Genomic DNA, 12,819 nt, shown 5'->3' with positions numbered 1-12,819 from the left:
ACAAATAAATATTGTGTGCACTATTATTTATTATTCAGCATGTTGGCAAGAACGCTGTCGTGGTTATCGTATAACTTGTATAGTGACATGGTAAATGAAAGCATAATAATGTCACAGCAGGGTCCTGGAAGACACCTTTCAGAGAGAAACCAACTACCACTTAAACATGCAGTAGCTGTCAATCTGGTGTGGTTGTTTGAGTGAGAGTGACTCCCTAAATCATGTATTGGAATGTGTCATCCCCATTTGGTGGAATTGTTTGGGAAGGATTAAGAGGTGTGACCCTGTTGAAAGAGGTGCGTCACTGGAGGTGGGCTTTGAGGTTTCAAAGGCTGACATCATTCTTATATTTTTGGTTGTGAGCCTAGCCTTTAACGGCTGAGCCATCTCTCCAGCCCGGCTCACATCATTCTTAAAACCTGATGATCATCCATGTTCCAGACACTACTGAAGGCTTCTCTTCCCATTCTATTACAGGCCCTTTCCTACAAGTCCACAATCATGTTCTACCCCTCTCTACCTGACTGGCTAACAGCCACATAGATTTTACTGTTTATTACAAACCAAGAACACTTATACCACTGGGCCTTTTTGCTTCTCATTTCTTCAACCTGGGGATACGCTTCCCTCAGGCATCTATATTTCCTCTTTGCCTTTAGGTGCTCTGTTGAATTGCCAGCTCTTCAGAAAATCTCCTTGTGGTTGATTCCCTTGAGGAAAGGAGCTCCCAGGGACTGCCCTGCTTCCCTTTCCTTTATTGTACATTCTGCTGAGCTATAGTAGTTATTCCTCGAGAATAAGGGTGAGCACTTTTAGTAACTCCGCCACTGCCTGACGTCGTGCTGAAAGGATGAAAAGCAGTCAATAAATGTAAGCTGAATGCATGAGTGGGTGATTTATTCGGAGCTGAAGATATAAAACTTGGTTGGGTTGTTTTCAACAAACCAGAGGACAGTAAATTGAGATAACATCAGTTGGATGTGAAAAGGACTTTGGAATGCTTCAGGAACACTTAACATGGGAATCTTGTTCTATAAAATACATTTTATATGACAAAATCAAAACCACTGGATGGAAGACACAGAAAGCACAGTAGCTAGATGAATATGCAGAATGCCGGCTCCTTCGCAATTCCATTATGGTTTCTACTCATCAGCTGCTTTCTATGTGAGATGAGGTTAAGGACCCTACCTGACAGACAGGGAAGATGGGAGAGTTAAATTCCATGATATGTGTGAACAATACAGATATCTCCTAGCTCAATACAATAGTACAATATACCTTAAACCACTAGCACGCATACTAATATTTCATTTTAAACTTGAATGATTAATATAATGTACAGTCAAAGATAAAAGAAACTGAGCACAGAATTCTGGGCAAATGTCAATGTGTGGCCAGGAAATAAACACTTGGGAAAGGATGGATCACGGCTCATAGCAGACAAGCTGGAGTCATTTAACTCCCTGACAGGTTTCAAATTGAAATGCCTCCCTCCATCAAATGAGTGCTAATCTCTACTGAACAGCCCTGTTGTCAACTTGGTAAATGAGGGGGAAATTAAATTCTAGATGAAGCAGTTGATAGAAAGAATCATATCTTTTAGAAAAAGATCATTATTTATCTGATGCTTGATAGAAAAACGGGTACTTAGTGTTTCCATAGCTTACCCAGTCCTTAAAACAGAATAAAAAAGCAATTCCCAGAATATCTCTGTTTTTTTTTTTGTTTCGTTTTTCAAACAACATTTGCTTACAGTAAGAACTCAATATAGATACTTTTGAGATAGGAGGGTAGGGCAGAGAGCAAAGTCTTCACAGCCCTGAAAGAGGCCTTATAAAATTAACATAGGGGAGAAAAGCTGGGAAAGGAAAAGCAGAAATGCCTCAGCTGAGGGATTGAGACAGCCGGTGCCCACTGCTGCTCCAAAGAGTCACTTATGCTCATTAGACTGTTAAGATGTATGCCCTTGGTGGGAACCTAAGATGCTATTGAGATATGAAATACATGAAGTCGTATGTATATACTCAGACTAAGGATACAATGAAAGCCCAGTGCTACAAAACTAAGCTAGAAAGACTGTTCTGTTGGCATAGTGAGACCACTGAGGAATTAAACTCTTCCCTGCTCCAGGGAAACTGTCCCACCTGCCCAGACCGACTCTGCTTCTACCACAGTGATGTGTTTCTTCTGATCAATCACTTTCTCCAGGATACAAGAACATAGAGCCTGTCCAGATGTGCTTTCTGACCCCACAAAGCTGCTATCATATCAAGTGGCTTATACTGGACGGTGAGATGCCCTGGTCTCCTATGTCACTGCCCAGCATCTGTCAATGCCCAGCCACAGTAGGTAAGCTGTTGAAAGCATAAATATATGATGACTGACTTCCTCTGCCAGATGTGCATACTGAGTTCAATCAAAGTCAAACATGGCAAGTTAGAACAATGAGTACTTCAGGGATTTATCTTCTGCCCTTTTACATGTGCCTGAGACTTAGTGACTTCCACATCTGATCTGACTTAAAGTCAGGAGAAGCTTTACCTAGAGAGAGCCTTGGCTACTCCGTGAGATGGGTAACCGAGAACTTGAGACTAGACAGCACAAACACCTAGGGTAAAAGCAAATACTACTATTTAAAAATAAATAAATGAATAATCGAAATAAATTAAAGTGTGTCAAGAAAAAGACCAATGACATTCTGCTATACGCATAGATACTCAGCCACCATCAAAGTATCTTCTCCCTGCAGCGGATGGGGACAAATACGCATACTCACAACCAGACATTACTCAGAATATGAGAAACCTTAGAACATTCAGCTTTAAATATGATATCCTTCTCAACACTCTCCCCTCAGGGCTCAGGAACCCTATGACAGAGGAGGCAGAAAATGTTGGACTCAGAGTGGATAGAGGACAACATGAAAACAAAGCCACTTGTACTGACACAATAAAAGCTCATACGAATACTTAAGAGAACAGAGACTGGGGCAGCATGCACAGGGCCTGCACAAGTCTATACCACGTTCTGTACACATAAATTATAGCATCTGGCTTAGTGCTTTTTATGGGATTCCTGAGTATGCAGATGAGTTGGTCTCTGTTTCTTGTGCCTTCTTTTGGGCTCTTTTCCATCTTCTTGTTTGTCTTGTAGAATTCTTAAGCGTTAATCTTTCTTTTATCGTGCTTTATCCCACTATTACTCCTAAGTAGCATGTCTGTTTTCTAATGAGAGAGAGAAAGGGGGTAGATCTGGATGAAAGGGAAGGGAAGGGAAGAGGAACTGGGAGGAGTAGAAGGAGGAGAGACTGTAAACATATGACAAAAAAAAAAAACCTTCAATAAAAGGGAAAAATTAAAGAAAAACAATAGTCACCGTGGCAAATACCACCAAATTAAATACTATGATTTGGATATGAAGCCCCTAACTAAAAAGGTTACTGTGTTGAGGCTTGGGCCCCGAGTTGTCTGTGCTACTGGAGGCAGATATATCATGAAGCTCTGTGTCTGTATGGATCAGCCATCCAATGAATTCATAGCTGAATAGATGTGGTTGAATGGAAGTCCTTGTTGGCGTGTCTTTGATAAGAATATTTTGTCTCTGGATCCTTCTCCCCTCTGGCTTTCTGCTTTCTGGCTCCCACAACATGAGTGGCTCTTATCCAGCTCACTGTCTCTGACACAGTGCTCTGCCTCAGCCAACTACACACTGAGCACTCTTAACCCAGGAGCCAAATAAATCCTCCCACCCTAAGATTTTTTTCACTCGGCCATTTTGTCTTAAGGTTTAGCAACCAAAGCTAATCAAGCTACCAAGGTGACATCATCAGGGAAGTCAGGTAGTTATCAGATGAGTCCTAAGGTAATGGGCCAGCCTTTAAAAACTGTTAGTAAGCACATAAATTATTGAAATATGGAAATTCTTCAGAAAATTGAAGTATAATTACTGTGTGACCCAGACATACCACCTCTGACCATGCTTACAGAACGAAGTCTAGGTTGACCACCACAAACACACACACACACACACACACACACACACTACCCAAAAAAGAAAAAGTAAAGATAATGGGTCAGGAAAGCAACTTCCCTTCTGTCTTTCCGTCACTCATAGATCTGCTGAAACTGAGTAAAACAACACAGACAGCCAGATTAGAGGATATTCTACCTGACCTCTGACCTGTCTCATCAAGGTCACTGGGGGCAAGTCTAAGAAACTGTAACAGTCCAGAGGACACTGGGTAGATGTGCCAGATACAGGAAAGGTGGTACCCTAGATTGGATCTTGCAATAGAAAGTCTAAGTTAAGGGTTTAGTTAATAGCGAAGAAGCACTGGTCTTTGAGAAATATATTGTGACAATTAATGTAAAGTTGGGATTATCTGTCTTGTTTTTGAAACTTTATGAATCTCAAACCATTCTGGAAGTACCGAATTGATAAAGTAACCCAGGCCCAAGACAACAAACACTGCCTTCCTCCTCTCATACAAGGGTGCTACCTTCTCTTTTTTATGTATGCATATTTATGTGGAAATGAGAATAAAGGTATGCAAGGGGGTAAGAGATTTCACAGAATAAGATATGGTAATGGCAACAGAACACATACCCTGTGGACTTGGGAAGCTGAGTGCTAGGGATGGAAGGGAACAGGCATAGAGTGGGAGAAGGGGAGTGAAGGACAGAGATGGGTGACAGGGAGAGCCAATCAACACAAAGTTGTATGAAAGTCCCATAAGGAATCCTACTAACTTAAGTGGTAATTAAAAAGTAAAGAAATAAAATGTTAAATTTCAGCGAGGCTATGTCAGAAGATGCAACTAGGAGACTGAACTCGGGTGGAAGAGAAATCGTAATTATCTGGTCAGATAATCACATATGAGCATGGCGCTCGCATGCTTCATGGGCTTAAGCATCTTATCATGCCAGCTCACCGTTGTGCAGGAGGTGTAATAGAAGCAACTTGAGTGACTACAGTTCTACTTTCTTCCCACCATCTTGTCACGACCCAGCTGGCCCCATATCTGAGGGTTCCTGTTCTGAGAATTCAAATATTAAAATCTTTCCAAGCAGTTACCTGATTCCCCGCAGAGGAAAGAACTCACATCATTTGACTCCCCAGCGTGATCTTCTGAAATGTGACTGTGTATCGATGTTTTTCTTAGAGTTACTTTTTAAAATTCACTATATTAATTATCTACATAGTGTTTGCACTGTATTTGACCCCAAATTGACTAATGATCTAAAGCATATGGGAAAGAGATGCCCAGGCCTTATGAAAATAGAAGTGAAAATATTGCTCTATGGGTTTTAGTGAGGAATGCAAGAGGTCCTAAGAACAAAGGCATCAGTATCCTCCAGCCTGTTCTTCAAGGGGGAAAAGTGAATTGGAGGGTGGTGGGCTGGACAGTCTGTCTGAGGTCAGACTATCCCCTGAACCTGGTTCACAGACCTGAAGACTCATGGGTGATGTGATGACAGACAGTGAAGCTGCTTAACAATAACAGCCTCACCTCACGGGGCCCACATTTGCAGATTGACACAGCACGGTAATGTGTCAGGTTCAGCAACAGGGGCTTTATATACAAGATTACATTTAAACCACTCCCCAACCCCCGCACTGTACAAGGCTTCAATTATATTCTCATTTTAGAGATGAGAGATCTGATCATCAGAAAAATTAAATTACTTGGCCAAGGTTGCAACTGAGATTCAAACAAACATTCCTGGCAGTCTCCCCTAACTCGCTTACCAAGAAAATTCCATTAGTGTGGACGCCTAAATGCTCTAATTAGACTGTGGGCCTGATATCATTAGTCTGAACCAATATACTGAGGAAGCTTGCATGATACATTATAGGCATCCACACAGCATCCATTACCCTGAAATGATGCATATACAAGCTTCTTAATTGTGCACTTGATTCTGCAACAAACTGTAGCCCCTCGTGCCTTTGTCTTCATTTGGTCCAAACAAATACTTGTTTGTATTTCAGACTCTTATGAATTATCACAGCAATTCGGGATCCCTGAGTTTCTTCCTCTAGGGCTATGGTCATCACTTCTGCCTCTCCTGAAGATCTGGTTATCTGAGATCTCAGACTCATCCTGATATGATTCTAGGACAAGCTATCAGACATGCTGACCATGAGACAGTACTTACCACATGGCCACATGCAATGCTTGGCCAGTGGGAAAACTGTAACTATAGATAAGGCAAGTTATAAAACAAAGCTGCACATGGGTTGCTAGAACGGACGACAATGAGTATGGAGAGCTAGAATGTCACGGGTTCAAAGCTAAACTTACCCCGTTATCTTAGTCTTTCTAGTGGACAATCTTCTACTCTCCCCTTGCATGTGACTTGAGATCCTGGTGAGGGGACTCTAAACTGCTCTATGGGACACCCATAACGACTCCACTAAAACCCACCTTTACTCTTCAATGCCTCTCCTCACTTACCTTAAATATTAAAAACTACACCTTTCCATGTCCCTTTCCTGTTATTATCTCTTCTATTTCTTCATCCCTTCTTCTTAATAAATTCAATTCAAAATTAGTTCTAAAACTCTTCCTGGGCCTCCTGACTCATACCTGTAAATATTCTTTAAATAACAATTTTGATTCTTAAATCTGCAGTTCCTCTGTAGTCTGCCTGATAACTCAGATTGACTCAGACTATTATTTAACATACTACACTGCCTTACATGGACAATGTCTTCCTGGTACAGAATCTGCATACCAGCCTTTGCTTCAGAGACCTATAGCCTACAGCACCCTATCAGACAAGCAGCCCCTGCCTACTATGTTCCAGCTCAGCTCAAAATCCAGGGATTCAGATTTGACATCTATCATCCCCTGCCCACATCCCCTCCTCCTCTTTCCTTCCCTATAAAACCATGCCTGTATCCCATTCCTCTGTATGCCCCCCCCAGTCTCTGTGTGAGTGTATGTGTGTGTGTGTGTGTGTGTGTGTGTGTGTGTGTGTGTGTGTGTGTATGTTAGAACATGAGCCTGCTACTTCAAGATACTGGTTCCTCTAAAATATCACATCTGTGGCCTGCAGAAATCAGGCCATACATCCTTGCCAATTTTTTCTTGGGATAAAGAACTGATAAGCCCTTATATGAACATACAGATCTCAGTTGGGGAAAAAGCAAGCTGCAAGAGTCACAATTTCTCTGGAATTCAGCCCCTTTCTGCCTTGCTCTCCACAGGAGTCATTTTTGCTAATGTATTCGCATCTAATGTTCTCCTACATCAAGTCCAGCCATGCTGCCTCATGCATGATGCTCCATTCTCATGCTCTCCCAGTGCAAGCCCTTGCATGCTCGCCTTGATCATAAGGTTCTCTCAATAAGGCTCCTTCCTTCCTTCCTTCCTTCCTTCCTTCCTTCCTTCCTTCCTTCCTCCCTCCCTCCCTCCCTCCCTTCCTTCCTTTTTAACATTTAAAAAATTTATTTTATTTATTTACATCTCAAATGTTGACCCTCCCAGTCCCTCCTCCCAGAGTTCTTCACCCCATCCTCCCTCCCCTTCACTTCTGAGGGGGTGCTCCCTACCATCCCTCCTCCCTGAGGCATCAAGTCTCTACAGGATTAGGCATCCTCTCCCACTGAGATCAGACAAGGCAGCCCTCTGAGACACAGGTATAAGGCTCCTTTCTTAAAGTCAGCTCCTTTCTTCAGTCAGCACTTTCCCCAAACCCGCCCCTCTCACTTGCACAGTTTCTTGAAAACGTGGACTCCCTAGACCTTTGTCCCTCTCCCTGGACATGCTCATAGTTTCCCACTTTGGACCCTTTCTCACAGAAACTCCACTGGTGTTGAAATGAGACCCTTTCACACAGGGCCCCTCCCTTGCTTCACATCCCTTTAATACAAAACTCTGAGATCCTCTTTCAATCATCTTACCAATCCAAACTGCCTCCAGTCTTCTGGCTGACCCCTGAGTCCAAAGCTCCCTTGCCACTTGGGGGCTTCTGCTCCCTTTCCCATCAATTCCTTTAAGATGCGTGTCACCACACATATGTAAAAGCTCCCCGCACCCCACCCTCCTCCTACGCACAGCACACAGGGCCCTGAGTCAGGGGTCTGTATCTCCAGAAAGCTTGTCTCATTTTCCCCAGTGGGTTTTTGGAGACGAAATAAAGGTTGTGTTAGTTTACTGAATAATAAAAAAAAAATGAGTAGAGTTAGCTGGTATCAAAAGTGCAGTGCAATAAGCCTGGGTAGGATTCAGGTACATTCAGGTGCAAATTATTATGCACATCGAACTGTAAGTCCAGTTAAGTCTCTTCAGTAGCTAGAACTACAACCGTGTCAAAAGCCGTGTCTTGGTTCATAGACTGAGTAATTACATCTGTGCTTTACTACCGTGTCATTTGAATATCTCATTTAGTTAATGGCAGTGAATTTCTGTTGTCACTCTAGGAGACTTGGTTTAGCTTTTGCCTTGGGCTCTCTCTTCCTATCTTGAAAATCACCTTTACCCTGAGAACTAATAAACCATAAGCAACAAAGAGACAGTTTTAAGTAATAACTAAATTTATCAACAAGTGTGAGGGCGAGCCTATGGAGCATTTTAGTATCCTATGCTTATACATTAGGGATAGGTCCATGGGAGAGGTGGAGCTTCATGGAAGAGAGACAGAAAATGTTTGGAATAGCATAGTTGTGTTTCCATCTGTTGACATAAGCAGAACAGTATGGCACACTGGATTACCAGAAGCCCTGAGTTGAAGATGGCAGCAGGACTTTGCTAGCCAGCAAGCATCCAAGGCTGTACTCTAATATGAACAACCATCCAGACACACGTGTAGGAAACAATTATGTAGTGGTGGCAAACAGCCCACGGAGCCTGGATAGATCACTCAGCTATGTCATCAGGAACTATTATTTTAAATAGCATTACCACTGCTCAGCTGAAACTTTGTTACCAATAAAGGGATGCTTCTGGCTGGACTCTGTTTGTTTTTCCAGAACGCAGATCAGAGTACAATTTTCTGGGGCCCTTTCTATCTAGATGTGTTTCAGGAAGTTCATTTAATTAGTGCTTCTGAAATAATGTGTGTTTTGGTGTGCACGTCACATATGAACTTGAACTGGCCTTCACTCATATTCAGCTTGAGCTCTGACAGCCATTCTGTGGATCTGTACTCAGTTGCATGGTAGACTCTGTGCAAGGCAAAAGGAGCAGGGGTCAGTAAATCCTTAGCCTCGAGAGCTAAGCTTCCCTGCGCGCCCGCAGGTTCCAAGCATCACCGCCATTTGTTAAAAAGCAGAACGGCTGACTTAGCAGCTTTTCCTCCCAATTGATTTTCCTTTCAAACTCAGATCTTTAATATAATTCCTTTCTGTTCCCCTCTAAGAGTTCCCTCGTTCTCTTGGCTTCCAGAGATACTGCTGAATTTATCTGTCCTGTGCTCATGCCAAATCACTGTTCCCAATTTAAGAAGTACGCTTGGACGGAAGTTTTATTATTTAAGATAGGATGAGTCAAGAAAGCCCTTGCCAGGAAATGTCATCTTCCTGGAATCACAATTACCTCCAGCAACAATGGAGAGATACAGGCCCAGAGGAGATAACACAGATAATCGAACGTTACAGATAAGCCTCCAAATGCCTGTCAGCCAAAATCTTCAGATGTACCCTACCCCCCAGCCGAGTTCTCCAGAGTGGATGATAAGCTGTAAAACCAACCTTGAGATGCACTATCTTTTATTGGTTTTTAATAATTGGAAGCTATTAGTGTTTTTAATAATCAGAAGCTATTAGTGCAGAATCCTGAAAAGAGGAGGCACGGAAGGCTGCTCTTTGTGAGTAGTTTCAGAAAGTCAATTTAGTCCAGCTGTAGCTATACCTCCTCAGTACGTGTGCTTATTCCTCTGTCAGTGGGTTAAATTGGACTTTGTACTAATCTGTCATTTATACCCTCATTTATATTAGAAAACATAGTTCATAATGGATTCTTAACAAAAGGAAGAGATGCAGAGACTCAGAGAATGGCTTCTGTCCTTCAGTTCACACTTTCCTGCCAAAGAAGAGGAGAGGGAGGGACAGAACTTGTGGGAACTGTAAGGTACTGATGTCTGTGGAAGAGGATGCTCACTGAAGCAGGTGAGAGAGTCAAAATAGGAGTCTCCTCACAGAACTTCCCAGAGCCTCAGTGAACAACCTACCCGGAAAGGCCCCTGGCTCACTGCCATCCGCAGATACCAGAAAAACCAACTCTCAACTTAAAGGTCTTCCATCTGATAAAGCTTGTGCCAGTTCAGTTGTAAGTCAGCAGAGTCTGGAAGCGATTCTCCCAGGAAGCCTTGCTGCTCTCCCTCTTCAGCATCATTTTCCCTAATTTTAACTACTGGCCTCTTACAACTCAGGTCTACAGTGCGCCAATTGACAGTGGGCTTGACGAAGCTTTGGTTTCATTAAGTCCCTTCTTTCTAGCGACACTCATGTCTGTTTTCTTGAGCACTGGTCTTTCCTTATCCCATTTTATTGCATCTAACTACTGGTTCCCACAAGTAAGAGGTACCTTAACCCAGAACCTTAATACATGTTGTACCTACGATAACAATGTATTATATATTCTGCCCAATGATGTCTAAACATCGATCATGGTGTAGAAACTGATCTAAAGTAGCGGTCAGAATATAAACCATACCCAGTAAGTACTGTTTGGTGACATACATTAACAATTAGCTGTGCATTCAAGGATATGCAAGGAAGTTAAGCACTGACGTAATTCATAGGTTGACTCAAACTACAACTTCAGAAACAGTGTTCCATTATAATATAATCAATCACCCTATTGTCTCAACATTCCAGGATCATGGTCTTTGGTGTGACATCCTACAACAGTATAGGAGCTGAAGGGACTGGTGGGCTTGTCCAGATAACTCCATTGATGATCCAGAGCACAAAGCAAGCTCCACAAAGAAACCTGTGGAGGTTCCTAAGTTTCTAGATGTTTCTGTGTCAACCTTCTGCAGATCTCGTTTTAGATAAAGCTAAGACCACAGAGGTATGGAATCCAAGAGCACTCACATCAGAACACCCAGCTCGGCCTTTTCCCTTCACTGTTCCCATTTCCTTTGGCTCATACTGAGCATCACCAGGAGCTCCCCTGTCACGTGCACTTCCCTCTTCCCTCCTCCAGCTGCATTGTTCCAATGCAGAGGACCAATGACTCTACCCATCAAAACATGGAGGAGCCAACACCAAAGAGACTCAGCAAGTGCCCCTCAGGCACTGGTAACTTACAAGCTTCCCGGAGTTTGTCTTTGTCATAGTGGAGTCCTTCATAGTCTTGTAAACTGATTTTGTTCACACGGATCCTCAGGCGATCTGGGACAGACTGGGGACTGCAAGACAAAAACCAAGTGGTCAGATATAGTGATGGAGCAGAACTGGAAAATGAGAAAGGGTCCTGGAGAGACTAGGGGTGATCGAATCTCCTGTGGGTTAAAAGAAAAGGTTTGTTTATAATCCAGAAATACACAAAAAGTATCTGAAGAGTCCTTTTCTAGAAACCTAATGTAACTGCAATGTAGGTAAGAACAATGGACTAGGGGGATAAAAGGCTCTGGGAAATATCCCTAGTAATATTTGCTATTAGTTTGCCAAAAGTTCAAATAAGATGCTGTGTTTTTTTGTGTAATAAATTAGACACACAAGTAATTAAAAATAATGAGAACATGTTAATGCTACAAAATAAAATAGTGGTAAATATGTCTGTAGCAGTCAAAGCTGGAAAATGTATTTCAAAGTACAAACGAGGCATCTACAGTACACAGGACCAAGTTGAGCCTTCTCATCCCGTTGGAAAACACCACTCAGTTAAGGGATGTTATAACTTAAGCTGCCTGTGAGCTGCCTTGGAAAGAAGCAGGTAAGTTGTGCTGAAAGAACTCGTTCAGGCCAACCCAGGACAGGTTTTCATTAGTTAATCAGGAAGCACCAAGTTCCTGGAGGCCTCTCGTCCACCTGCCTAGATTCTGTGCATTTGTCTTAAGTCACATCTTCAAGTGGTTTAATCCTTGGCCTGAGCTGAATGAAAACAAACTTAATTGTTATCATTTCCTCCGTGGATCAATGTATTCCTTTTGGTTCATGAGAATACTTTAGTTTCATTGGTTGAAAGAACTTTCTCAAACACAAGACATCTGCTTATGTTTATTTTTTTTAATAGTAAATGGTAATAAACATTGCCAATAAGAGAAAGGGAGAGAGAAATTTGAAGTATTTCAAAGTAGGTATATAAGTATACAGATTCTAAGGAGGCTAGCTGGTTGACATATATGAGGGTCACTGTATTAAAAAAGATGCCAATACAAAACCACACACAGAGGTTAATCCTGAGCCAGCCCTGGAGACCGATGTGATGGCTGGATGACCCATCACTCAAAGTATGGACCACTGGGTGGCTAATCTGCTGACATTGAGCTGGTTATGGTAGAAGCACAGGGGAATAAACCTGACACCAGTATATTAGTCATAATAAGAAGACATCTAGTTTTGTGGAATAGCTACAGATCAATAGACCAGACCTTAAGTGTCACACGCCTACAAGCATCATGTCACCAACAGATAAAAACTGTGCTTTCAAAATATAAAGTGATTTTAAGGTCATATGGCACTATATGGCAGAAGTAGTGCCCCACACTCATCATTCTGACCTTACTATTATATAATATTCCTCTGAGATGCTGAGACTAAAAATAAATAATACCAAGCGTCCTCTTCTAAGATAGCAAAGCCATAACATGGTTTAGCTGGGTCAGCTGATCTCTACCTGTTGCCGAGAGTGTTATATTTATC

The 12,819-nt window shown here is 42.2% G+C and overlaps 1 protein-coding gene across 7 annotated transcripts in view; it reads right to left on the bottom strand.

The window, feature by feature from the left end:
- Dgki (diacylglycerol kinase iota) overlaps window positions 1-12,819 on the bottom strand; it is a 449,800-nt gene that overhangs the window by 118,812 nt on the left and 318,169 nt on the right. For all 7 annotated transcript variants that reach the window (XM_029478766.2, XM_085840737.1, XM_029478767.2 and 4 more), the window contains one exon: window positions 11,263-11,363. In XM_029478766.2, the coding sequence (XP_029334626.2) occupies window positions 11,263-11,363 (101 nt within the window). The remainder of the gene's footprint in view (window positions 1-11,262; window positions 11,364-12,819) is intronic.

The sequence above is a fragment of the Mus caroli genome, unplaced genomic scaffold (genome assembly GCF_978045245.1).
Source record: "Mus caroli unplaced genomic scaffold, Mus_caroli_1 scaffold_7, whole genome shotgun sequence".
In the NCBI taxonomy this organism is placed as follows: domain Eukaryota; kingdom Metazoa; phylum Chordata; class Mammalia; order Rodentia; family Muridae; genus Mus; species Mus caroli.
This window is presented reverse-complemented; position numbering and strand designations above follow the sequence as displayed.